Source organism: Struthio camelus, chromosome 17 (assembly GCF_040807025.1).
Source record: "Struthio camelus isolate bStrCam1 chromosome 17, bStrCam1.hap1, whole genome shotgun sequence".
Lineage (NCBI taxonomy): Eukaryota > Metazoa > Chordata > Aves > Struthioniformes > Struthionidae > Struthio > Struthio camelus.
This window is the reverse complement of record NC_090958.1, coordinates 7,540,116-7,567,704: the sequence shown is the minus strand read 5'-3', so window position 1 is coordinate 7,567,704 and position 27,589 is coordinate 7,540,116. Positions and strand designations below refer to the sequence as shown.

Below are 27,589 nucleotides of genomic sequence, written 5' to 3'. Positions count from 1 at the left end.
AAAATGTATGTCCCCATAATACAGGTTCCTGCTTCTAATAGAATAACCTGCTTCTGCAGGTTACTTTGAACCCACCAGATAAAGTTACAGCTTGACTGAGGCCATTCACTTCACTGAGTACTATACTTGGTGGCGGTAGAAGCAGAGTCGGCATAGCAATTCAGGTGCTGGCCTCTTTAGAATTAAAGGCATCTTTGATGGAGAAGACCTTGGCACAAACAGTGGGGATGCCAGCAAACCTGGAACCTCTACCAGCTATTTTCAAAATGGCATCAAAAACCTTGTGGCTCGTACCAACTCCTGCTCGCAAGTGGAACATCTGCCAGCAGGAAGCAGCGAAGATTTACAGTGACTGTCCTCGAGCAGTGCTGCTGCTCATCTTCTCCCTAGTGCCAAGGGCCTTGGCAAGGGCTTACAAGTAAAACGCGCAAAGGCATGTTTTAGAAGGCAGGTTATCCATATGTTCGCTAATCCTGATAACTGAGTTTAGAGCCTAACAAGATGACAGCAAGCCCAGGATATGCTCTTCTGTTCTGCCAACCAAATTACTAGATAAACTAGGGTAAATAAAATAGACAGTAGAGATTAAAGAAGTCTAGATCAAATCCATGCCACACCTTTCTGGACACAAATGTTTATCTGAAGTTATCAAACTATGATTGTTATGGAGGTAATGTCTTGAGATTGCTAGGTAAAATGTTGGAATGCACAGGTGCAAGAACATCTTAATTTGTGATCACATCAGTTCTGTTTTCCAGTGAAATCCCCATGAACATGATTTTAGCTACGTATTGTAGAACTGAGATGGTGAAAGGAGCCCAGAAACTTGCATGTAGGGATTCTGTTTTGTGAGCCCTTTCAATCTGTGACTTTCAGTTATGGATGAATTGAAACAAGTTGGGGAACACATGTGGATTATGCAAGGAACCTTGTCCTCTGAAGATCTGGGGACCTGCCTGTTGTGTCAGGCTAGCCTGCAGAGCTTTCAAACACTGCAGATGTTGGTGGACAACATATCTGTGATGCTTTATGCAAAGAAGGAAGATTGTGTACATTTGTCTTCCTTTTGCTCAAGAAGCAGTCAAGCTCGTTTCTTAAGCATTCACGGCAGAAGTGCATCAGAGAGCTGCTTTTGTTTTTTTTTTTTTTTGGGGGGGGGGGGGGGGCGGATCAGAATGATGGACATGTTTACTACTGATATGACTGCCAGCTACCAGGAGTTCTGTTCCACAGGCTGTAAAGAGTTTGGAAATTCAGTGGACTCAATCCTGCTGCAGTTGTCTTAGGATCTTCTGTGTGTCTTTCTACCAGCTTCTCTGATTCTTTGTGGCTTCCAGGCCAGGGATGAAGCTGTGACTGCTCCAGTGGAGCTTTTCAGGAGCTGGGGCAGTTTTGACTGATATGCCTCCTTGTGACTGGTCTCTGATTCAAGTTCTAGTCTTGTTGTATCATCTCCTGATACTCTGTTCAGTCCTGCAGTCATTTGCATGGCTTTTACCTATTACAAGTAGGGAGCCATTCCCTGCCATTCTAGAAAACTGAGCTACAGAGCAGAGGATTATCTTCCAGAATAGTGCATCCTTCCAAATGGAAGAGGTTCTCAATGTGGTTAATATGCAAGTCTATATGAAAGCAGACATCATTTCCAACAAAATAAAATTTGTCCCTCCAGCAAGAGTACTTTTTCACATGTTTTAGAGAGTTAATGACTTTGGGGTTGCTGTACGTTGTTTTTATAGAGCTAAATATTGCAATCTATAGTCTTTCAGAATAAGCAAAATCTCTAAACAGTTTTAGGGAACTAATACTGCTCTGTGTTTTCCTCCTCTTTTTCAGGAGATTGAAACCTCAGAGCCTTGCAGCTGCATCCATTTGACCAATTACAGCATCATCATTGGAACCAACAAGTTCTATGAAATTGAGATGAAGCAGTATACGCTCGAAGGTAGGAGACATTTCCTGGTGAACACACCAAGTGGCTTTACAGATTCTTTTGTTGCGACTAGGAGTACCGCTTTCGAAAGAAGTTGGTGCTGATCAAGCTGTTCTTTTCTGTGCTCTGTTTTACAGAGTTTCTAGATAAAAATGACCACACTTTGGCCTCTGCTGTGTTTGCTGCTTCCACCAACAGTTTCCCAGTCAGTATCATACAAGTGAACCCAGCAGGGCAGAGGGAGGAATACCTGCTGTGTTTCCATGGTAAGTCTGTTGTATGGCTGTTGCGCTGTATCTGCTCTTTTCGGTATGTGAACTGTCAGAAAGTACCTGACCGCTGTAGTAATAGAAAGCTGAACAGAGTTGACTTTGGTACAAGGTAACAAAGACTTGTTGAGAACTGTGAATCTAAAAGCCCCAGAAGAGTTGTGGGGCTGCTGGCAGTGTAAATAGTGAGATGCACAGGACATGAGCACAAAAATGGTTCATACTAATCCAGGCTACAGAAATGTTCTTGGTCAGCTTGCTTCTGGCTTATAAATTCTTTGTGCCTATTACTCAGGTACCACCAGTAGGTTTATATGGCAGAAAGGAAGGGATTGGAGTGAATGTTAAGCGCAAATAGATGTTTAACCATCCTGATCAAATATGAAGGGGTTTTCAAACTTTGTGATTTTATCAGTCTTCCATACAGACAGATAAGACTTTTTAATCTTCTTGTGACTAAACAAAAGAGGGTGTGTTATTTTTGCAGATAGCTGCTTTTGCTGGACCTCTAGCATAGTGCCATGGCAACACACAGTAAGTCTTCGAAAGCCCACTAGCAGTAATCTTGGGTGAATTGCAGTAGGAGTCTCATGGTCTTCCCAACTGTAGAAGTAGATGGAATAATAACCTTACCTTAATCAGCAAAAAGAGAATTAAAATCACCATACCTTTTGGTACTGAAAGTACTCATAAATCTAGCTAATTCAGTATTAGAGCAATTTAACTGTAGGACTTGCCAGATAGTAAGCACTCTCTCACTGTTAAAAAGCCCACAGTTAATTGCCTTTGTCCCTTCAAAAATGAATAAATAAAATTCAGCTGCATACTCATGACATGAAATTACTGTTCTTGACAGAGTTTGGCGTCTTTGTCGATTCCTATGGAAGACGCAGTAGGACAGATGACCTGAAATGGAATCGCTTGCCGTTAGCTTTTGGTAGGTGTTGAGGCACGTTCACTTAGATTACGGACATTACTGAAACCAGGAAACACCCTTGTGGGAAAGGTATTCTTCGGTCTCAGTGGTTCTGTTTCCTCTTCCCTCCCCCAGTTCTCCCAGAAACTGGAAATTTTTCCATGGTTCAAGATCATTATAAATCCAAGTGGCAGACCTTGTGAAATGTAAACAATTAGAGGAAAACTAAACCAAAACATTTCCTTAATGCTTCTAATCTGACTAAACTGCCTAGTGGAATTTTTAATGACGCTTGGAAATTTCTGAAATAGTCAAGAACATATCATTTCAGTGTGGATCCTTCCAGACTTTTGCACTACCTAATGGATTTTGTTCAGTTAATAGTCCATTTTTAATGCCTTTTCCATGATACTTTGTTAAAACTCTTGGGGTGCAGATAGTTACAAAACAACAATTCTTTAAGTTTGTATCTCTGTATTTAGTAATATTGTCTATGTTTTATTACGGAAAACCCACACCGTTAGTTTTCTCCATGAAGTGTAAGGTTCTGTAGTGGTCAGTGGTGCTTTTTTTTTTTTTTATAAGTGTGTAATAATAGAGATCTTTTGCATTGTGTTTTTTCCTGCATTGGTGATGCTGCTTCAGCCTACAGGGAGCCCTATCTGTTTGTGACCCATTTCAATTCCCTTGAAGTGATTGAGATTCAGGCACGAGCTTCTCTAGGGTAAGTTGTTCTCTTTCTATTGCTTTGAACAACATATTTCGTGAAAATACGCACAGGTGTGTGTGTGTGTGTATAATTTCTTAGGAAAATGTGTAGCATTCTCATTGTAAAGACTTTGTTCTTGCATTTTTGCCCAGAACTCCTGCACGAGCCCACTTGGAGATACCAAATCCACGGTATCTAGGGCCTGCAATTTCATCTGGAGCTATCTACTTGGCCTCCTCCTATCAAGACAAGCTAAGAGTGATATGCTGTAAGGGCAATCTAGTGAAGGAGTCCAACAATGAGCACCACAGAGGCTCTTCTGCTACACGCAGGTATGTTGAAATCTGTGTTATCTTTCAACCTATTGGTTGTGCATATTGAATGAAAATTTCATTCTAGATGTCTTTTTTTCCACCATATATTGATGCCCTGGTTCCATTCTTAGAGGTTGACTTCTCACAGGAACAGCTTAAACTAATGCTGGAGTGGAACAGGGAATAGAATCACCAATGTTTTAAAATCCAGAATGCTAAGAACTGTTGACTCGATAGGAAAACATGGGTAATTTCCTCCACAAACATTTCCAAAACCAAGTAAAGGATATCTTGTGATCTTCAGCTGTTTTACTCTCATGTTGATGTTGACTTCAAAGCTTGGTGAGCGTAGTTGCTATTGATGTGACAAAAAATGTCAACTGACTGTAATAATCTCTAAATGCAGAGCCCCTTCCTCATAAATAACATGTATGTCTTAATAGTGACAGTGTTTTAGGAAGCTGTGATATGATCTTGTTCTGTTCAGCTGAGCAGGGATACTTGAGACAGGTAAGTAAATATTGTGGCCCTGTGCATCAAAAAACTGAGGAATTGAGGCTTGTAGCTCATCCTAACCTGACCTGAAAAATCCTGCAGCTAGTGACAATTTTGTATGTGAAAAGACAAAAATGAATTTTTCGTGCACTTTTATATGAAAAAATATTAAGCCCGGGAAAAATCTGTAGTTTGGTAGTTGTTACATAGAATGATTTACATTCATTAAGGCACTGTACTATTGTAAGGCACTGTGCTAGTGTCACTAACGTAACAGTGTAGCACAGGGAGGTCTGATGCTTTTCCACTGAAGCACTGCTGGGTGTTTGGGAGAAGTTTTTTACTTTTGCTAATAAAAAATGTAACTTGAGGTTTTTGTCGCTCAGCTGTTCGCGTCCATTATTTTTGAATGACAGTAGCCCTAACAAGAGAGGTCCGCCCACATACAACGAGCACATAACCAAGCGGGTAGCATCAAGCCCTGGACCCCCAGAAGGTCCAAGCCACCCTCGAGAACCAAGCACACCACATCGGTACCGCGAGGGAAGGACAGAGCTGCGGAGAGACAAGTCACCTGGGCGCCCCCTGGAGAGGGAGAAATCTCCAGGCCGGCTTCTGAGCACCCGCAGAGAAAGGTCCCCTGGAAGACTGTTCGACGAGACCAGCCGAGGACGAATGCCCGTGAGTGGTGCCAGAACTCCTCTCTCTCAAGTCAACAAGGTAAGTCGGAGCTTGGAGAACTTCTCCATCCTCAGGAAAAGGTGTGGACTTCAGATGGGCTGCTGGTACTACAAAGTAGAAGAGCAAATCAAATCTCACCCCGCTTTACTTTTACTAAAACAGAGCATATACGAAGTTGTGTAATTCACTGGCCCTGGAGCATCTTCCCTTGTGCTAGTTCTGTGTAATTGCAAAAGCAGCTTGACTCTGGAATAGGTTATAATCCTCCAGATGTGAAAGGGAAGGTGCCTTCACCAACAGAAGTGAAGTTATTGAAAACTTGGGAGGGAGAAGATGGCTGGAGAAAGGAACTTAGAAGCCTGCTGTGTTCAGAGTGATGCTGATGATACTTGCCTTTGTCAGTGGTTTAATTATGTCACCTAGAAGCCCTCGCTCAGCAGTAGTTAGACTATGTACCGCTTTTGGCAGCTGTGCATATGTGAGAAAAGTGTGTGCAACTTATGACTGTCATTTTATTTCCCTGCCAGGTCTGGGACCAGTCTTCAGTGTAAGTCTCAGCTAGACAAAGTTACTCATCTTGACCTGCAGGAAAAAAAAAAAAAAGGAAATATACTGAGTATATGCACTCCATATGTCTGCTGCCCAGTTACCAAAACAGCATTCCTGGGCCAAAGCTAGCTCCGCATCAGGAGACCTGTGATGCTTTTGAGGATTGCCCGCATCTCAGTTAATTTCTCCGCACTTTCCTGCACTCCTGTTTTTGCACTTTGTACTACTGTTACTCTTTCAAGCAGTTCATGAACTTTTTGTATTCACCGTAGTCCCTAGTAGTTCATCCAAGAAAATCGGATGGGACTAGACTCCCACCCCAGATCTTTAATGTGGTTAGCACCCCTTAACAGATAATTAATCATAGTTCTGAGACATGCTGGGAATTCCTGATGGCCTTGATACAGAAGGGCCAAGGTGACCGAGTCTTTCAGTAGAAGGTGTGGTTGGATATTCTCTACAGAACTCGAGAAAATTTAATTTTGATCAATCTGTTCACCTGCCACTTTGAAATTTGTTTTGTTCCCACTAAAATTGCCCTAGAGCAGCTCCAATGGGGAGGCAAGAACCCTGCTTTAAATGATCCCATGTGCCCTGCCCTGAGACAAAGTGCATTATCTCTAAGCTACTGGGGTGTAAGACTTTATCTAGGTCTTCTGCATGACAGTTCACTGCATGCTGCTGCACCATCACTGGCTGCTCTCTCCTTTTGGGTTGCTTTGCTAAGTAGTGTATTGTACCTCACTTGTAAATTAACCGAAACCTTTGGATCGCACTGCAAAATAACCACCATGAATCACTGGAAATTTGGCAGTGAAGAGCTACAGGCCTTATTCTACGACAAGAATTATAGTCACGCTTGTATCCTCCTTTCAGCATTAAACACGGTCCATTCAGAAATTACATCCGCATAGTCTCAAATCCCAAGAGATCCCACTTTCCCCAGAGAGCTTCAAAGAAAAGCATGAGAGAAGAGCAGCACAGATCACGTCTGCTGTGATTCATAACTTGTCGTACAATAAGAGCCAAATGTCATGGCACAAGAGGATACTCACAATAAACAGCTTTAGCGGTTACGGAATACACCTTCGCCTTTGCTTCTGCATATCTAACCTCAAGCCATTTAGTGCTTTCTATTCTCTTTTGCTGTGAACATGAAGCAGAGAGCAGATGATTTTTCAAAGCAGGTTTTGACCATTCAATCTGCAAGAGCAAGGCTCTAAGTGAACAACCATGTTCTCTACAACTGGAAAGAGCAAAACTGCATCCAGTCTTCCCTTGGCCACACTCTTAAACTTCTGCTAGTCCCTTGCAAGCCCGTGCTAACCTGTTCTAGAAACCCATAAAAATTCAAATGCCTTGTCAGTGTCCTTTGGCGAGTTTCATGAATAGCGTATTCTGTTGTCTGTTTGGGTTCTTTTAGATCAGATGATTTGGCAGGAAACTTGCTGAAAATGTTGTCTCCTGGTCTGAATATTTTGAAAGGTCACTGAGATCTGTATTTAAATCTTGACATCTCATGGAAGATCTACATGACCTCAGAAATGGGCTTGTTGAGTCCTGAAAGTGTATATCTATCTTGTGTCTTGTTTGTGACATGCTTCCTGCTATAGAAATAGCTCAAAGGACTGTACATATTTACAAGAAACTTTATATTCGTAACAAAAGGGAATTGAATTGGTTTCTACTTTTTTATTGTAAACTGTGCAGTTTTTCAACACTAGCTTTTTTGTTTTAATGGTGGTTGTGGACAGCCATCTTCAGACACTGGAGGAGCCTCAGCTTAATCCTCCTAGCTCCCATGAAGAAATATTGTAACATTAAATTGCAATTGAAGCTTGTGAGCATAAATGAGGATTTAGGTATCTAAAAGTAAAGTACAGGATTTTTTCTTCATTACCTTTTTATTATTGACAAGGGAGGGAACCAGAGGGACAGTTCAAAGCTCCACCTGGAAAGTATTGAACTTTGTTGTTGAACAATAACCAAATAAAACAAATAACTATCTTGACTGGCATGGTGAAATGAACGCTTCCTTCTACGTGGAGTACCACTAAGCCATCCTAACATTGCACCCAGCATTAGAAGCTGCGTAATCTATAGGCGTCTGAGCTTACCAAAGAGCTAACCGTGACAATATTTAGCCTTTTAATAGTTGTTATTCCCTGAACAAGTAACTAGCATAAATGGCTTCACAAAGTTAAAGCATGTTCCTATGAACTAAAACAGGTGGATTTGTCCAAATATTTTACTATAGCAGCAGTCTGCTGCAAACACCTAGCGCTAACCTCTGCCCTCAGAGGGGCAGAGTTAAAGGCATGTGAGTATCTGGGAAAACAAGCTGGCCCTGGTAAATGACCCATACATTTTCAGCTGGAAAAAAAAAAAATCTTAATTAACAACAGTGTGATCTAACGACAGGTTTGGGATCTATCCCAGCAGTGTACTGGTAGCAAAGGGGACAGAGATAGTTACTCATCCCACCGCTGTAATATGCTGGTGCTTTAAGGCTTAATAGCTGCAACTTTTTAAAAACACTTCACAAATCTAATTCAGAGTGAGTACAACCTGCAGTTACTGTACATCTTAACTTACACCTGCTGGGAAAACTTGCTAGATCAGACTTAAATGTAAATACATCTATTTTTAACTGAACCAGTTTTTACAGGGTCTGAAGTATTCTTTCACAGGAAGAGGTTTTTAATATTCACACTGCTGCCTACAGTAACTTAATTTGTCCTCCTACTGTTCAGTGTATTTGGTTTTGTGCACATACCCCCTCCCCCTGCCTGGCCATGTCCCCCCGCCCCCCATACAGGGCTTGTTGGAGGGTGTGTGGGAGGGTTACTAATAGCTCCTATTACATTTTTGGTCTACCATGCCATTCTTCATGAAAAATGCTCTACGTTTAAAAAAAAAAAAACACACAAGCTGCTTGATTTATCTATTGTGCCTACTATCTGATGTATATGATGAAATGCTAACTAACTTGTTAACTAAATGTTCCTTTATTTCTATTTTACTGTGCACCAAAAAAAAAAAAAAAACTTATTTAAAACTCATTGTTGCAGTCCTATGATGCATGATCAGAATTGTAACAAAACTAAACAAATTCCAGAAACTGGTGGAGTGTTTAAAAAAAAAAAAATTTATTTACTGAGCCTTTTGCTTATCAGGAATCCTGCACCAATTCCATTTTCAGCATCACTACCACACATTTGCTGCTGAAAATGAGAGGGTTTTTTTTTTGGGGGGGGGGAGAATGGGACTCTTGTTATTTCTGCCATAGACACAGAATCTAAGCGCTTACTCAGAGTCCCAAAATGCCTATAACAAAAGGCTCTGCAGCTACCTAAAAAAAATGTGCTCTCCTAGCAACAGCCAGGAATGAACATAACAGCACAGACTGAGCGATGTGGGTGGGGGGACGTAAGCGAGCTAATAAATCCAACTCTTGATTCATTTTTTGCCTTTGTAAGGATTTGATTCATCCCGTTACAGTAAGGGAACACAAGTGTGATTAAGCTAATCCATCCACTTGTCAAGAAGAAGAAACCCCCCCCCCCCCCAAAAATCACAACCCAAACCAACTCTGCCTGCCCCCCCCCCCAAAAAAAAACCCTCCACCACCACCCAACCTACCTGCTTCTGCCCCAGCCCTCTGCCCTGCCAGGAGCCAGCCCTCCCATGTGGGACCTGCCCAACACAAATGGATTTGGGGTGGGTGGGTTGGGGGGGGGTTGGTGGTGGCAGCTGTGGCTCACCGGCAGGAAGGCTGCAGCCCCTGGGTGCTGCTGGGTGAGGCCGTAGGTGCTGGTGGTACAAGGCTGGCAGCTGCCAGCTGCACCCCGATTCCTCCCCCCACCCCCCCTTTGCCTGGATGCTGCTGCCATTTCTCCCCCCCTCCCTCCCCCTAAGCAGCTCCTGGGGAGGGAGAAGACCCCCATGGCTCGCCCCCCCCCCCCCCCAGCTGCCACTGCGCAGCGCCCTGGCCCCAGCACTCGCCGCACGGTCCTGGCACCAGCTCTCCCACCTGTAGCCGCTGCACACCCGCCTTGCCCTGAAATAGCAGTGCCAGGAGGCAGTGACTATGGGCCAAGCGCAGCCTTTCGCAGCATCGCTCACGCTCCCCCAGCGCCTGGCGCTGGTCCCACCACCTGCGCCCCTCACCCTGGTTTCTGGGGAGCACAAGCAAAGCTTCCTGGGCTACGAAAGCTAATGGGAGCCTTACCAGCTGCACACCATGCACCCAGCACTCTTCAGCAGCTCAGAGAGGGCTGGAACCTGCAAATAAAAAAAGAAAGGAAAAAAAAAAAGAAAAAAGCAGCTTTCTAGTCCCCTGGCCCCAGCCAAACCGCTCCAGCACTGATGAAAAGCCTGGCATAAGCCATCTATGACTCAACTTGGCAAAACAAACCCTACAAACCTTAGCTAGGTCTAATGAAACCTAGTCCATAATTTCTCTAAAAGAAGTTTTGCATTGTAGTTTAGTTACCCTCCTCTTGCCTGTTCACCATTTGTCAAAGTTCCTGCTTTTTGACTCAGGAGAACTTTGGCAACTGGAAAAGAAAAAAAAAAAAAAAAAAAAACCCTCAGTTAAGCTATGACAAGAATCTTCCTATTTTCTTCTAGCAAAAAATTAATCTTAAGTAAGTCATTTAGATCAGAAGCTCATAGTATCATTTCCCAGGGGCACTAAATGTGTTTAAGAGCCATCACTGCTTGTACACTCCCATCTAGTTTTCTTGGAGCACAACTGACAATTTCCTGCAACACCACTTTCTCTGGGGCAGAAGACGGGCATGCATTCCTTGCAGCAGTCCTGCAGGCATCTGCCACTCTATACTTCCACACTTAGGTTTTGAATGAGTTTGATATTTCACCAGACAGCAATCCCATTAACTATCTTAACTGGACCTGCGTGACCATGTTCTCCCTGGGCTACTTTGGTCCACTTACTTCTTTTGCTTTTCACACAGCTTTTTACTGCGCTGACATAACCAGCTTGAATTTTAAGGAACCGCTACACTCTGGCAGATTGCACAAGACTGCCTTTAACAGAGAGGCACCCTCCCCCCCCCTTTCCCTGCTCTCCTTACGGTGCGCATAAAAATATTACAGAGGTGCAGGCTGTCCCAGTGCACAGGCGAATCCAATTCCACAAACCATATCCAACCAGGAAGCAAACGGCAAGAAGCTTAGCACAATGTCAAGGAGAAAGGCTTGGGGGGGGGGGGGGGGGGGGGAAGGAAAAAAAAAAAAAAAAAAAAAGGTCTGCTTGAAGAGTAGCTTGCAGGAACAAAAAGGTGCCAGGGAGCATTAAGACCTATACCAAGTTTTTGAGACTAAGGAACAGATTGATGGAGCTTGTGATTGTTCTTCTTCATGTAAGCTTTACATCATGAAAAAAACACACTAAAACATCCTCCATCTTCTCAACTGATTACCAAAGTGCTTCAGGCTGTGTCTACGACTGAAAAGCTTGCACAATCCACTAACATATACAACAGCAACAATCAACTGCAGGTTCTAAAAGAACAACAACAAACTCAAGAAAGCTGAGGCCAAAACACCATAACAGGGTAGGATAAGAACAAAACAAGTCATCCGCTTTTCTTAAAAATCTTTTATTTTTAATTTGTTTCTGAAGAGGTTGAAAACAAAAGCAATTCCATATTTCAGAATAAAGACTATCCATAGCACAGGATGAAGGACAGTTTTCAGAGAAAACCATTGCACTAGACCCAGTTCTACTAAGCTACTCAAAAATCTTGCAACAAAGCTAGTGAACAAACCTGCGGATGGCAAACCACCCTTCCGCTGCGGCTGGCTCCACTGAATGCTGGCTGCTGCGGGTTTTGTCCCCGCTCAAAGTATTGCTGATTTGCGTAATGTGCTCTTCCTCACAGTAGGACACAGGCTGGTTATCATTGGCACGGTCACTGGCACTCACAGGCACCAAAAAACAAGCAGAGGAAAGGACCCGACAAGTCACTTCCTGAGCCGCTTCCTCCAGGGAGGCCCGAGGCACGCTGGCAGGCAGTTTTGCATTAACCACATTGCATTTGTTTTGGGATAAAACAGGCTGGCAGTACTGAGGACAGGCAACCTGGTATTACTCCATTCACTTAGAAAATGTGAACAGAAGAAAAAGTTGCAGAGATCACCACAGCCCTGGTTACAGGGATTTTATACCCGCCACTAGTGCTGCAGCCTGGAGGGAAGGGCCCGGCTCTAGCCCTGGGCACAGAAGAGCGCAACGCTCCTGTTTCCAGCATGCTGCAACTGCATGTTTGGCCACCAAGATACAGGTTACTGCACAGTAACTTACAGTCATCTTCAAGTCAGCTGACAGAGGCTGTTACTGAAGAACTAATCCCTAAACTGGATACCTTGTTTTCCTTACAGCCACCCGTCCCAGCTTAAGGAAGCCCTTATCAGTGACAGCAGGAGAAGCTGGTTGCAAAAATCAGATTACTGCAAGACACATTTATGATTTACACAAAAATCCAGCCATTAAAAAAAAGTCTTTACCAGAAATCCCACAGGGGAAAAGCTGTATTTCAGTTCTCAGAAAGAGAAATGCTACAGTGCTATCCACAGTAGAAACACAGTGCATCCCAGTCTACTGTAAAATAAAAATGAACTTGTGGGTGATTGTAACATTGATTTTGCCTAGAAAGGCTGCTACAAAACATCAAGTTTCACACTTATTTCAGCCATGCAAGTTTGGAACTTGCTACTAAAATAACTGTGCATTTGATGCACGCGGTAAGTTATGAAAGCAGAAATAGGTGTGCTTTTTGCTGAGTGTTGAGCTCAACTCAGATTCCACAAGAATCCTGAGCTTTCTAGAGTTTGGGCTGGTTTTTGTATTTCTTATAGTCTGCACCACTGCTGAAGGTCTTGAATCCATTGCTATCCTGACATTTTTCAGCCTAATCGATTACATAGGTGAATCTAAGTGTTTTTAACTGAGCTGACAACTGGCACTGACACTTTGCCATTGGTCTAGCTGTCATCTCCAAGAACTTCCAAGGTGGGACTAAAGAATAAGGCAAACACAGGAGAACTTGGAAGTCTCAGAAACAACATGAAACCAGAGTTTGTTTGCTGCCGCACAGAGCAGGAGTACTTTTGGTTAAGTAAAAAAATTTTTTTTTCTGAGACCGCACTGGCCCAGAACACTTGGTCACAAACTACCATAATGTTCATATTGGCTTGTACAGCAAAGTAGTCACATATTTCTTCTTGTAACGATGTGTAGCACTAAGCACCATCACTCCATCCTACAGGAGATAGAAAACAAGGGAGCATATTACATGGTTATCTAAAAGCTGCAAGTGTGAAGAAGAACATGCCTTGGCCTCTCACCTTGATAGAAAGTGCGTAAAGGTGGTTCAGCATTACATGGTTGGGTTCAGGGAGTAAAGCAGGATCACACTGGGAGGGGAAAAAAAAAAAAAAGGGAGGGGAGTGAGACTGTGAAAATAACAGGCAAGAAACAGTAAGAACTCACAATCTAGTCATCACAGCTGATGGGTGACAAGCACCGTCTGTAACTGCCTGGCCATACCCTCAAATACCTTCATACAGCCTTTACGCTGAGTCCATCAACAAATGTAGATTTGCTGAATTTGTTGAAATGTAGTACAACCAGTTCCCGTACAACCTAAGATCCTTACAGGGTGGAACCTTCTGGACCCTATCTGCAATCACGAAACAGAGCTCAATTATTTCCTATGTGCTTTTGACATTTTCAGCACATTTTAATGGTGTTGCAGTGGGAAAGACTTGGGTTTCTAGAAGTAAAGTAGCAACACAGTTCTCTTCTCAATTTTGAAGAGAGTCAGTTAGACAGACAAATTTACTACAGATGGATCCATATGGACTTGTATAATAGGCAATTTATCTACGTGGCAATTATTCCAAGGCTTTTCCTCAACTGTCCCCTGCCCCTACACAGAATTTCCCTGTCCGCCTGCATTCCTCAAGAAACTTATCCAGGAAAGGACGCTGATGTACTCACAGAAATGCCCGTGTCCTTATTCAGGATGACTTGCAGCAGGTGGGGGGGAAGAATGGGTGGAGATTTGAAGCGCTCCTCTGTCTTACAAACATAGGGTTCCTGGTGGTATGGTCCTGGGGGTGAACTCGACAGCTCTGCCAGAGAGATGTTAAATATTTACTCTTAAAACATTCTAGAAGACTACCTGCTCTTTACAGGTACTCCAAGCACTTGTGATCGAAAGAAGCCAACGGCACATAAGAGCTGAAGCAGCCGATGCAGTGTCAAAGGACCAGTCACTGCCTGAGGAGAGTAACAACAGCCATGTAAAGAGTTTTGTACCTGAAAAAAGAGATTTAAGATGTCCCAGCTCTGTCTGCCTTGAGACCAGCTGTAAAGATTTAGGAGACAGGGTTCTGAGAGCCCTGCTGCGCTCCAGAACTTGTCATCTCTGCCCAGCACTTCCGCAGCAAACGCTTAGTACTAAACATTCCTCTGTAAGGTTTATCTCCAAGGGAAGTACTAAACACATGGTACGCAAGTGTAAAAGGCAGGTATTATTCCAATGCAGGGACAGAAGAACAGAAAGCGCTCTTCAGAGCAGAAAGCAAGATAATGGAAGGCTGTTACAGCACTTGGGGGACAGGGTCTACTAGTGTCTCCTCATTGCTTCTTGCACTTTCCCAATCTCACAAACCCCACTCTTTCGCTCAAAAAGCTTTGTCCTGGGGAAAGTGGTATAGAGCAAAAACCAGCTGAAGGCACCCTCTGCCTTAGATACAAAGGACAGGTCTTCTGAAAAAGGATGCTAGATGCTACTTCAATCATGGTCTCAGTCCCTACAAAGGTCTTAAAGAACAGGTGGCCAAGCTGATTTCAGAGATGACCCAAGGTAAATCTTACCTCTCTTCTATTACACTAGAACACAAAACAAAAACTTAAGGCAAAAATAACTTTGCCATATTATTCTGAGCCTGTGGCAACATTACTAAGGTGCATCTCATTCGGAGCTCTTAATGTGCATCTTCTGATCTCCTAAGCCCATTTCCTTAGTAAAGGAAAATGGTATTAGGAGGAATTTAGGCTGCCAACATTGGTTTCATGATTTAAGGTAGAAACTGATCCATCACTGAGCGTGCTAAAAACAGCCATTTCACATTGCACACACAAACAAACAGCTATTGAGCTCCCATGACTTCCTCCTAATCATATCTTTAATGGCCTGCATTGCTCGGTCAATGGCTCTCCTGGCATTCCATCTTCTTCCTTTGTGCACATGTGATCCCTGCACAGGTCTGCAGAGCTGGACAACTGTACTGGAGCTTTAACCCAAGACAAAGAGGAAGAGGGAATTTTTTTAACAGCTCTATCAGGTGAAATATAAAATTACCAGTAGCCTCATACCAGACATGTCAGAACATTTTTGGGAGTCCACCATCAAAGCATCGAATACTTCAAAGTCGGTTTTCTTCACCTGAATGATGTTGTTGACAGTACCTAGCTGGCTGGTTACTACTGGCTGGGAAGAAACAGGAGACAAAAGTCACAATAAAGAAGCTTGCAGGACTATTAGGATTCTGAAAACTATGCAATCAGTATTAACAATGAGATATAGTGCTTTTAAGATACATTAGTATCAGATATGGAAAGAGTTCACCATTGCTGAATCAGTGTTATGTTAAAAGGTACAGGATTTGAGACTGGAGGGGGACTTGTATCAGTTGATCTTGCTAAGTCCACACTCTTGAGAAAATCTTGGGCTACAGTTAAAGCTAGATTAGGTTTGGGCTAAAGCTACTGATTAGGCCAGAAGGAGCTAAACTTTACTGCTAGTTTCTACAGCGTTTTCAGGGCCAGGCCTGATGTAGGACAGGGGATGGGGGGTTGTATGGGTGGTTGTATGGGTTTTACTCCTAAAGCTAGAATTGGAGTGCAGGGCAGAGGCTCTAAGAGCTAAATTTACTACATGGTTCTGCAAAGTTTGCAAAAGCAGCAAAAAGGCTGAAAACAGCAGCTGTGAATGGCTAATTCTGAAGCAGGTAGGACTGCTGGGCAGGCTGTGGTTAAAGCTTGTTTTATTTATAGCAGAGGAGGAGGAAAAGTCCTGGTGCCTGCAGGAATTAATGGCTGATGGTAGATTTTGGTACAGTTCCTGGACGACAGGGGATCCAGGGCAGCAATAGCAACAGATAGCAAGCGCGACACAGAGAGAGTTCAGCTGTCAGCAATGCTACAGTGTTCTCAAAGTCAGTTGGGCACCACACAAGAAAAGCTCACCATCACTCATAAACCAATACCCAATGGACCTTTGCCACCTATTTGTTACAAAAGTCTCCTGTCATTTCAGGCTCTCAGTCTGGTGCTACCACTTAGGCCAGCTGGGATCAGAAACATCTCTCTCACTAGCTTAAACAGTCCGTGGCTGTTGTTAACAAATGCCTTCTCTCTGAAAAGGCCGCTAGCGGTGCAGAAAACGGCCAGCTTCTCCTCTTCATATACATCAATCAATAAGCACAGTGAATCAAAGAAAACATTACCTCTGAAGGATCGTGTGTCCACTGTCCATCCACAAAGAACTTATATTGGTGCTCTCCTTCTGGCAGGTCCAGGATTGCCACAAAGTTATTGTGACTGGAATTTAAGACAATCGCCCATGAAATATTCTGAAAAGTGCATCAATCTCTGTGACAAACATCATGACATAAAATATAAGTCCCCTTAATATGCAGAAACTTATTATGGCAACACCATGTTTAAGAGAATCTCTTGTGCAATCTAAAGGTAAAGAATCAAATTACAGTTAACGTTAATGTGACATGCAAGTCTTAATATACTCAAAATTAATACTGATACTCTTGCCATCAAGGAACTAGTGCTGAACTTTCATAAAGTCATTCTGACATCTTCATTTTACTTACTAGTACGTAAGATCTCATTTTGTCGGCGAGGCTCTTGTTGATTAAAAAAAAAAACAAAACACTTTTTTTTGCCTTTCAGTATTTGCCATCACAAATTGCATTTCACAGATGCCAGTGAAATGAATAAACAATGACTGGAAGATGAAAGCAGCAATTCTGTTGCTTTGATATACTTTGGGTTTGAATAGCTGTCATTTGGTAATTTTGACATCCTTGTGCTGTGAACTTCCCGGTTCCTTGGATCCCTACCGCCACCTTAAAGAAGCTCAGAAACAGCCAGCGCTATGCAAACAATTCAAACTGGCCACGCAGTACCAGTATTTCTCTTCTCAGGTAAGAAGTGCCAGCATACTATCACAGAGCTGGATTTGAGAATTCAGTTTGGAATAATGAACTCTTTTCTACGTCAGTGTGTTTGAATCAGCAGTACATATTTTTTCAGCCTCTAAAGAGATCTAGATACCTCCTTTCCCAAAACATCTAATCTGACAAGAAACAAACCAGCCTTTTCTTCGGTAAGGAAATATTTTTGGCCTTCTTCCAAATTCATTTCACCATCTTCTAACCTTTCTACTTTAAACATAACAGTAAAACTGATGTTCCACTGGCTTCTCTTCTCCTTTCTATCTTGATAATTTGTTTCATGTGGCTCATGCACAGAACAATCCTCCCATACCATTTCACTAGGCCACTACACTCCTTCCTCAAGTTTCCTAAGAAATTAAGACACTTGTGCAATAATAAGCCACTTGCTGAGGTAAGAAATATCAGGAAATTGCCAAGGGACCTATCTTTTATGGATAGGTCTTCACTGCTACACAACAGGGCTCAGATCAACAATTACGTTCCGACTCACTGCCTGGACAGTGGCACATTGGTTTGTGCCAAATACTTACGCCGGTGCAGAATTAAGCTGAACTCCAGAGCTCTCAGGCAGGGGAAAGCATATGGTACTTTAACACAGGTCTAATCTCTGATCATGCCATTTACCAGCAGGTATCCTAGGCTCAGAGCTTTCTAAGCAGAACTCAGATCCTTTGAGCTGGGTGAAAGCCAACGATACGGCAGGAAAGTACACGTGCCATGGGAGACTCCAAATCCAAATCCATCTTTACTTTATATAGCCTAACTCTACCTCAGCTAGTAGACTCTGCACAGCAAGGATTGTGTTGGGTCATTCACACATGGTGACGGGCCAACAAATAACTGCTTGCCACTGTCACACAGCACAACTGTCATCCCTTGCCATCCTAGAGACAAAAATGAGAAACTCGGATTCCTGCTTCTCTCCTCAAGACCTTGATATGAAAGTGGTAAATCCAAGCACAATATCAGCTGACCATCTTTCTCACTGCACTAGTCATTTCCAGTCCTCAGGGAGTGTTACTGATATCGCAGAAGTTTATTACCTCCTTGTCAGAGGAATTTTACTCCAGTTGTTGAAGGTCCCAGACAAATAAACTTCTTTCCCTCCTCCAGTCCAGCGAAAGACTGTTGGTCGAGCTTGAGTGGGGGTTTTATCACTCACTTCCAGATCTTGTTGCCAGGCTAGGAATTCTTCTTTCTCCAGTGGAGCCTAGGAACACATCTTAATCAAGAGTAATTCGTAACTGGCAGACTTAGATAACCCATATTTCACTAAAGGTATTTCTGCACCTACACTTGCTTCTCTAAGGTAGTTTTTGTCAGATGGAAGTATAAATTGGGCACTTCAAGAAGTTGTTCACAAGTTTATTTGCAAAAATTCTGCAAAGATGATAAAGCCTTCCAAATATGCAGAAAGACTGGATGGCAAAACACTTCCCCCCCCCCAACCCAACCCAAACCAAACCTGAGTTAGGCTTAAAAGAAATCACTTGAGCTCTCAGCTTTGTAACTACAGCCAGGAAAGTTTACAAAATATTTGCATGTAAGAAGGGAGAGAAAAATAAAAGGAAATACACTTAGAAGCATTTGGATTGTACAAGTACGGTAGGCACAAAATTTGTAGTTGGATCCAGAAAGATTTAGGGCTGCCTAAAAATCTAATAGTGTAATTTACTGTTAGATATTCTTATGGCACACAGGTGAGACACAGCAAAAATAATTTCTAACAATCTACCTAATAATAAGCAAAAAAGTAGTTAACAGCTCTTTTAATACAGGAAAAAATAGAGGGATGAAACGTTACTGGTGACCGCAAGAGCATTAGGGATCTGAAGGAACCTGGGGCACCTAGAACCAGGCAAGAGCTTTGTGCTAGTTACCTTTTAGATGTTCTACAATTAATTCTTACTGGAAAACACGACATCACACTCCTGAAATCTGCTTGACTATCAAAGGAACATCTCTCCCTAGTGTGGAAAGCAAGGGAGGTGGTCTATTTTGTGTGCAAATTCAATTACAGAATTATTGAAGATTGCTAACAGCACCACTGACTTCAATGCGACATTACAACTGGACGGTGTTCCCAAGCAGCTAATGCTAGAAGACAAAAACAAACCGGCAATACCTTCATTTCCTCTGAATGGAATAAGTCTGCATCTTCAGGACTATCCATTAAGATTTTGGGTCTATCACCCTCTTTTGTACTGATGGCTCCTCCTGAATTGTCACCTCGGGATGCCTTATGCCCATGACGCTCCAGTCCAGCTCGCTCGCTGCTTGTGTTCCCCATTGTTCAAAGCCCTAAAAGAGAAGGAAAAGCTAGATTAGTGCATGCATTGTTGAAGTTAGAACACCAGCAGGCAGGACAGCAGACTCGTCAGGAGACCTGGACTCTGCTTCTGAGTTGAAGACTCTAAGAAACTTGATTACTCCATCCTGCAAGTATCTTAAAATTATATCACACTCAGAACAAAGAGACTAAGTGACCGCTTTCAGCTAGCCTTGATCATGTGCTACAGTTTAATATCCTAGCATCTCTGCAAGACTCTCTCACTCTAAAAGCTCACCAGGCAGGTATCTCTCACTGCAGCGCACTGGCAGTCCTTCCTCCTAAGCTGACTGTTTGTTCTTCTAACAGCCTTTTCAAATACTCAAACGTAAGAAGTTCCACCAAATCAGTCAAAACATCAGTAGGACTTATGGTCAGAGCGCTTCAGAAACAGCCTACTAAAATGTGGCTTCACCAGAAAAAGCAAAGTTAGCTCAGCTGATCTCTTGCTGAGGATCCTTATACTGGCTGTCTGCAGCTTAGAAAGCACAAAAACAACATGGTCTCACTGATGCTCCACAGGAGGCTCGCCTCCAGCCTCCACTTCAGTTTGAGAGAGACAGTGACCTGCTGCGCAGGCAACAGCACCGCCAGACAACACAACGCTTCCTCCTGCTCCGTAGCCCATGCTGCCACATCCACAGGGAGAGGGGATGAGACTGGACATGCTCTTCCTGCTCCGTACTCATGCAACCCGGCATCTACTGCCAGCAGTAGGAGGTGCCCAAACAGAGAACCACTCCCACAGAGCCAAGGTTTGCCCACCTTAGATATTAGGATTAGTATCATTTCATTGCAAAAACGTCAGTGGGGTCAAAAACTCAAGCTGAAAATGGCTGCACTTTGGTGGATATTCACCTGGGATTCTCTTTTAACATATACAATATTCAAAGTTTCACAGCGCTCATAAAGAAGAAAGAGGGCACGTGTTAGCACTCACTAAGAAGGATGGTTTTGCAAAACAAAAAACCTTTTGATGGATGAATTTACCCAACATAACTGAAAATGGGTTCATTTAATCTTCCATGATTATTCTTTTTCTGTCCATTTTTACCTCGTAGCCCATACGTAAAGCTCACTAAACCTCTGGTCATGACTGTCTTAACATTTCCCTGACACACTCCAGCCAGCACAGATTCGGGGCAAAAATCACAAAGAGCACCTGACTTCAGACTTTCACGGAAAAATCTCTGGAACGTAGACACTGAAGCCAGAGTGCTCCAAATCACCTTTTAAACGTGCCGTAGGACTACTAATTCACTTTGATGTTTTTAAAAATTTTGCCCTGTTATATGATGCTGGTTCCTGCCATTAGAGAGGCAGAGGAAACCTGACAAAAACGGGCACGTGTGATCCAGCTTTTCGCGGTTGACTGCAGAGACCAGAGGATACTTTTCTCAAGAAACCCCCACTACTTCTGAGGGAAGCTAACTGCCAGGAAAAAAAAAAAAAAAAGACATACCCTCTTCCGACTTTTCCATTGTTATCTCTGTGCTCGTTATGAAAATAACCTATCAGAACTTGCAGCTCTGTGAGCAGCAAAGAACATTTTAATTGGAAGACTGCTAACTAGTTTTGACATTTAGGAAGGAAACATTAAACAAAGCTGGGTTTCTATCCTGAAATGTTTCCTGTATTGCTTAGAAACAAAGAGGATGGTTTACTTCTTGTGAGGATACTGAGGAGTGTGGAATGCAGACCATGAAGAACACGTGTGATCGCACGTATGTCAATAAATTACAATAAAAAGCCAGAACTGTGAAGGGCTGAAATAACTTAATAAAAGTGGAGAAGAACTAAAAGCCTGTAAGCTTCATTATGCTCTAATATGAGAGCTGGCAATGACAGGGCTTAAAGAAACGTCCAGAGAGAGGAGACAGCTCGTAGGGAACGTCGGAGACAAGCACCTTGAACGAAGCCCAGCCTGCCCAACGCGCTCAGCAGCTGGAAGAAGGGGGAGACCCTGGATTTGTTTTAACGAGGTACCACTGCGGACCCTGCATCTCTCACAACCGGCTAGCGAGAGTACGTTTCATTTCATTAGACATTGGAAGAAATATTTGGGTGCGGGCGCTGAATCACGTGCATGTTAGTAGAGCCGCGGGTGTAACAGCCATGCTGGATCAGAGGAGCGGCCCCGGGGCTAAGCTGATCTGAGGGAAGAACAACACGCAGCGGCCAGACAGCGACTCCTCGGCATCGCACGGGCCTGAGCTCCAGCAGCCGCGCTGTCGCCGCTACTCCCTTGACAACGGATCGGCCGGAGGGGGCGGCTCCCCGCCGCGCAGCCCTGCGCGCCAGGAGCTCCCGCGCCCTTTTCCGACCCCACCCGCCCAACCCGCAGCCCCAGGGCACGCTCCGCCGCCTTCTCACTCTGCAAGACCGGCTCCTGGCAGGGCAAGAGCCAGTCCGGCCGCGCAGGAAGCCCTCACGCGAAGGCGCGCGCCGCCACGGCGGTTTTCGGCGCAGCCCGGGGGGGGCTCCGGAGCCCCGGCCCGGCCGCCCCCCCGCTCACGCTGGCGGCGCCGGCCCGGACTCACCCCCGCGCTCCGCTCCGCTCCGCTCCGCGCCGCCGCCGCCGCCTCCCCCCTTCCGCTTCCGGCCCGCCCTGCCGCGCGGCCCGGGGGGCAGCGGGGCCCCGCGCGCAGGTTCCGGCCGCGGCAGGGCCCCCCCCCCCCCGACCGTTGACGCCGCTACCAAACGCGGCTGTTGCTATTTTGTTCTGTGTAACACAGCGCTCTTAAGCGCTTTGTCTCCGAAGGTGATTGTTGTAGCTCTCCGATTCTTTCCGGACCCCTGCGCTTGTCTGCCGCTTGGCCGAGAGGAACGGCGTGCCAGGCGGCAGCCGTACCCCAGCTCAGGGCCCTCCCTCTCTGCTTTGCAGGACAAGGAGCGCTAACAGCTCACGAGGCCGTGGCAAGCGGTCTGTGGAAGGCCCAAGCATCACCTTGCTAAACGTTTACAGTGCAGGACGCGTTAAATATGGCGGTTCCTCTGCAGGTGGTGATGACCCATCCGCACGCGGTGCGCCACGCTCAGCCGTGGGGAGTCACTGGCTTGTAGGCCACGGACACAGCGCTCTCAACCTCTCGCGCTGGTCACAGGCATCTCAGCTCCTTGGTGGCTGGGCCTCCCTGTTGCTGCTCCTCTTCCTCCCTCGTCTCCACGTGACTGCTTTCCCTTCACCTCTGATTCTTGTCTTCCCTCACCACCATGTGGGAGCAGCACCGTCCAGGAGCAGTCAGCCTCTGTGTCTGGTTGTGAGTTGCCGGGTCCCCATGAATCATGAGGGCTGAATAATATTACACCATGGACAACAAATCTTATGTGGGGGCTTGCCAGGGCTGCCCACTAGATCACCACCCCACCCTTACGGGCAGGCCCGTATGCACGGTCCTCGCATGCACTCGGGTATTGTTTTCTCCCGTCAGCTCAAGCGGGAGCCCTTACAGCTGTTTGTGCAGGAGATGTGGGAAGCAAGAGATTAGCTGCAGACGTGCCGCGAGGGCCTGGCACAGCTCGCGTACCCGCTGGTTTTTTGGAACCCTGGAGTTTTGCTCCAGCCTTTAAGTGCATCTGTGATCTCTGCCTCCTTCCACACGCTGCAACCTGTAGCTAGGTTGGTAGCTAAGGCATAAAACTGCCCCCCTTCCACTCCATCCAGTACCAGCCTCCACATACCACAGGAAGACTACAAGACACCTTCTTTGCGCCTGCCCCTTTGCATACCTGTCTTAACTTTCCTTTCTTACTGCCAGACCAGGACAGAACAGGGGGAACTGGTTCACATTCTTCCACCAACGCTTCCATATTTCTTGGGTCACAGATGAGGTTCCTGTTTAGCTTCCCTAGTGAGAAAGTCAGAGGTGTGACTTGCCATTGAAATCATTTATGATGACAGCTGTCTCTTGTCTTCTAAACTGCCATACCTCTGAGATGGGACACACAGAAGCGTCACAGACTCAGCCCTTACTAAGCATTCTCGACATTATCACCACAGTTAATTCGTTCCTGTGCAGCCACAGCTGTGCAGTTATGTAGGTTGCCCTATATTTTGGGGGGATGCCCATGAATAATGGCTGTAAGCATTTTCAGTGAGAAAGAGAGATCTTCTTCTTGCTTCTGACACTAATTGCTAGTATGACCTTTGAGAAGACACATAATCACTTTTGCCTTTAGCTATTAGCTTTCCATCAGCCAAATGCAGATGATGCTAGATTGGCCAAGTATTGAAAAATCTTTTACTGAATTACAAATTCAGAATTGTTCTGGTATATTCAGGACCCTGTGTGTGTTTCCTGCCCACATTTCCATAGCAAATATTCACATAAAAGAAAAACATTAGATTTAGACATCACAGAAAACAAAACTGAAATTACTTCAGCATTAGTGATCACACCAACAATGTGACTGTTCTAAGATTTGTGCTTAGGAAAAATAAATGGTATCATGCATGGGGACCGTACGGTGAATCAAAACTAGACAGCACAGCTTGAATTGCAAATGGTAGGCTGCAGGGTCAAAGGAGCAGGGAAAAACGAACTGAATAATTTTGAATAAGAAATTCACTTCAAAAAACTCACAGTCCACTTGCAGACTTTCTGTAAACCATAAAACAAAACAAAATGAATTGATTAAATGCTTTATCAGGTATCATGACTGTGCTACAGCACCTCAAAGGGCAATGGGAGGTTCTAAAAGGAGATGTTGGTAAAACACCTGCAGGATATGAAGAGCCATATGCCCCCTGTGTTATTCATCCTGACAATACCCACAAGCAAAGGTCAGCTCCTTCTCCCCTTACTCACATCTGTCATTCTTTAACAAACGTAAATTAGACCTGGCCTGACTATTAAAACTCACAGAGAACATCCTGTTTAGAAATGAATTTTAAGAGATTGTGGTTGTTGGCTCATAAGATGAGCGAACGTTGTTGTAACAATCATGACAGAGCACTTCCAGTACTGCACAGGCTGAGGAGTCAAGGGAAGTGACATCTTTACCACTGAGTCATTCCTCCCCCTTGGAGATATCTTACCTTCTGTGTGCATCAGCTGACTCACTTTTAAAGGCAATAAGGGACAAAGAGAATGGATCTGAGGTCAGCAGAAACTGTGATAAGGGTATAGATGTCTTTAATTAAAGATGGTGAAGGCCGGCCTTAAAAATCTGCAGCCACAAAAAGTCAAAGCTTACCTCTTGTACCAGCCCCAGGGAAGGTATGGCGCTCACCAGACGCCGGTGATCTAGGCCAAAATCTCATGTCACTCTTTGAGTTATCTCTTGGAGCTGGTTAAAATCAGAAAACAATTAAATCCCCTTGAACGCTGGTTGAGATGTGTGTATTAGAGGCTGCCATGGCTCACCATTACTACGCAGCCTGCTGTGGTGGCATCCCTTAATTTCAGTGAAGTTTCCCCTTCTCCTACTCCAAAGTGTGGGGTGAGAAAGAGGTGCAATGGCCAAAAGTCTCAGACTGTGCAGTCTGAAGTCCTTATGAATCTTATGGTATCCGGAAAAGTTTCCTTTATGACAAAAACTTAATTAGCCAAAGAGAAGTAGTTGCAAGTTAAGCAGAAGCTGACTCAGCCCTGCAGCTAGATATGCCGAAAACAGAAGAGCCACCCTCGAGTAGCTCGTATTCAGACACGTCATAAATCGCAATATAAAGGACACATGAGCAAGTGCTTGTGCATACATGTAACTTCTCTGCCACGGAGACAAATGATTTGGGTGGTAACAGCAGCAGAATTTACCTTAGAGGTCAAGACAAGATAAATTAAAGTGCAGAGACCTCCCAGCTGGATTTCGTACAGCAACCTTCCTTTCCACCCTGGGCTCCCAAGTTTGTTCCTGCGCCTTTATATTGGCTGAGTGACCCGTCTCCTACCCCCCCCCCCCCTTTAGGTCACTTCTGAATTTAGCCCATTGTGCCAGGCTGCCAGGGAGTGATGTAGAGGAAGTTGGGCAGCCTCCCCTCCTGAAGTGCTTGCTCACATTTCAGAAACGCATGCCATTGCTGCGCATGCAGAACATGCCGTTGTGCTTGGGAAACGGAAAATTGCAAGTGCACAAAAAAAATCACTCGTGGAGCATTGCATCCCTTCCTGGTTGCCTTACTCTAACCCAGCACTGCACATCTTCAGCGACTGGCTAACTGAACAAGAGGATGGAGATAGGGGTATAGTAAGAGGAAGGCAACTTTCAAGTAGCTTTTCAGCCTGAAGGTACTGCATGTCAAAGACTCAGGGTTCAGTCTCAGGAAAGCTGAGTTAGGCAGCAGCAGTACAAATGACACTGCACAGGCCTTCTCCATGCCTTTGGCTTTGCCTGGAGAGATCTGCCCCAAAGGCAGTGTAGGCTTCAGGTCCATTCAGCTTCTGCTTGGTTTATCCCATTATCAGGAGTGAAGGTTTGGTGATACAGACCCTTCCCTCCATGCACCAACACATTCCACAAAGGCAAATGAACCGCTGTCAAATAACCAGCACGTGGCTTACCACCAGCTTGGCCCCAAATCAAACCACTGACTTCCTTTGTATTTCATTCTTATTGCTTTGGGGAATTCAATCCTTCAAATACATCCTTTTGTGTGTGTGTGTGTGTGTGTGAAAATAGAGAGGCACATAAAATAAAGATTAACTGGGAAGATGACCCAGTCTTTCCCCTGCTGATGCAAATCAGGAACAAAATCCATCTCAAATTCCTGGTTAGAAGCAGACAGAGTCAGGATGCAGGTAAGGAAATGAGCCTAGGCTACATTATGACAGAGAGATGCCTGCACACTGTCCCAGCACACGTATCTGGGATGAATCTGAAAGAGACAGCAGCCGTCAAATATAACCTGTCTCCGGGCTGAGAGGAAGACATCCGCCAGCCCAGGAGAGGTGAACACAGTCCACAGAGGTGGACCACGAGCACAGACAGCCTCTGGCGGTGCACGTCCAGAGAGATACAGGTGCAAAAGCACACAGCTCCGGGGGCCTCAAGCCACAGAAGGTTCATGGATTGTGGCTGCAACTGCATAAATTGCAGAGCTGTGCTGATCTTCAAGTCACAATCTGTAAATTCCTGGGTGTGCCTGCAGGGAGGCACCCCAAGAATTTAACTTCATATTGTCCTCTTCATGTTTTTTTGCCATGCAATCTGCTGAAACATATCCTGCATGGCGTTTCAACGTCTGGCTGACCTCCTTCATTCAGCAGCGAAGAAACTCCTCTTATATTTAGAAGCTCTGTTCTAGGGTTACATATCAAGATACATGCACGCTGCTGTTTTGCAGAATGCAGCTGTCCTGCAAGAAGTGAAAGATGCTAATCTGATCCAGGAGCTGAGGCCAGCAATTTCAAGTTTCCATCTGTCTCTGCCTGTAATACATGCAGGAAGGAAGAGAACTGGACTTTAGGCATTAGCTGGTGTCTTCAGCATGAGGGCTGACTGCAGAAAAAAAATGGAAGCCTGAAGCAGCTTTGTGAAAGGAAGACTCTGCTCTCCTGCCCAGGACACAGATGTCGAGGTGGAAGATTTTTACTGTGGTTTCCTTTATTTGCTATTTTTGAAATAGTATCATTTTGAGCATACACCTGATAGCTCAGTCTTCTTTCATCAACTGTGGTAGGTGCAATACATAATTATATTGGCCAAAATCCAATCCATCCAGTCCTAGATGGATGATGATGAACAGCAGGTAATTTCCAGAGCCCGTCATAGATGCTGAAATTTGTTTGTATTGCTCCCAAAACATAAAGCAGGCACTTACTCCTCCGCCAGACAACTGCATCTTGCCTTCCACATTTACTGGTGTCTCCAGTGGTCCGACTGATGTGGGCAGTCAAATGTCATTCAGCTTCCCTGTCTTTGATACCTCTCTCTGTCAGGGTCTATCACGCTTACAGCAGAGTAGCTGGTTGTACAAGAAGCACATACATTTCCAGCTCCAGCTGAGTGGAGCTGAAGAAGAACTTGCATTTGACTGCATTTCTCAAACATGGTTGAACATTTATGCAAATGTAAATAAATGAAGAGAACTGATACCAGTACATTAGTGAAGGAAAAATAAGATTACCTATGTACACAGAAGCACTAAAGGACATTAGAGGAAT

The 27,589-nt window shown here is 44.6% G+C and overlaps 2 protein-coding genes across 16 annotated transcripts in view; one reads left to right on the top strand and one right to left on the bottom strand.

Annotated features, from left to right (window-relative positions):
• Positions 1-8,521, top strand: part of CIT (citron rho-interacting serine/threonine kinase) — a 76,174-nt gene extending 67,653 nt beyond the window's left edge. For 8 of the 14 annotated variants that reach the window (XM_068911442.1, XM_068911445.1, XM_068911444.1 and 5 more), the window contains 7 exons: positions 1,837-1,945; positions 2,071-2,199; positions 3,059-3,139; positions 3,764-3,842; positions 3,980-4,159; positions 5,023-5,356; positions 5,845-8,521. In XM_068911442.1, coding sequence (XP_068767543.1) covers positions 1,837-1,945; positions 2,071-2,199; positions 3,059-3,139; positions 3,764-3,842; positions 3,980-4,159; positions 5,023-5,356; positions 5,845-5,868 — 936 coding nt within the window. In that variant the 3' untranslated portion in view covers positions 5,869-8,521. The remainder of the gene's footprint in view (positions 1-1,836; positions 1,946-2,070; positions 2,200-3,058; positions 3,140-3,763; positions 3,843-3,979; positions 4,160-5,022; positions 5,357-5,844) is intronic. The other 6 variants (XM_068911446.1, XM_068911443.1, XM_068911453.1 and 3 more) reach the window with 1 other exon arrangement.
• A 2,956-nt stretch (positions 8,522-11,477) lies between these two features.
• Positions 11,478-22,100, bottom strand: PRKAB1 (protein kinase AMP-activated non-catalytic subunit beta 1). Of its 2 annotated transcripts, none has more exons than XM_068911493.1 (8): positions 22,028-22,100; positions 19,284-19,459; positions 18,202-18,368; positions 16,412-16,505; positions 15,279-15,393; positions 13,896-14,029; positions 13,241-13,309; positions 11,478-13,155 (listed from the first exon to the last, which is right to left on the bottom strand). In XM_068911493.1, the coding sequence occupies exons 2-8, from the start codon at positions 19,446-19,448 to the stop codon at positions 13,078-13,080; spliced, it is 822 nt and encodes a 273-aa protein (XP_068767594.1). In that variant the 5' UTR covers positions 19,449-19,459; positions 22,028-22,100; the 3' UTR covers positions 11,478-13,077. The 2 variants fall into 2 exon arrangements, with proteins under 2 accessions (XP_068767594.1, XP_068767595.1); XM_068911494.1 differs by having other exon boundaries at positions 21,861-22,038.
• Positions 22,101-27,589: the final 5,489 nt, after the last annotated feature.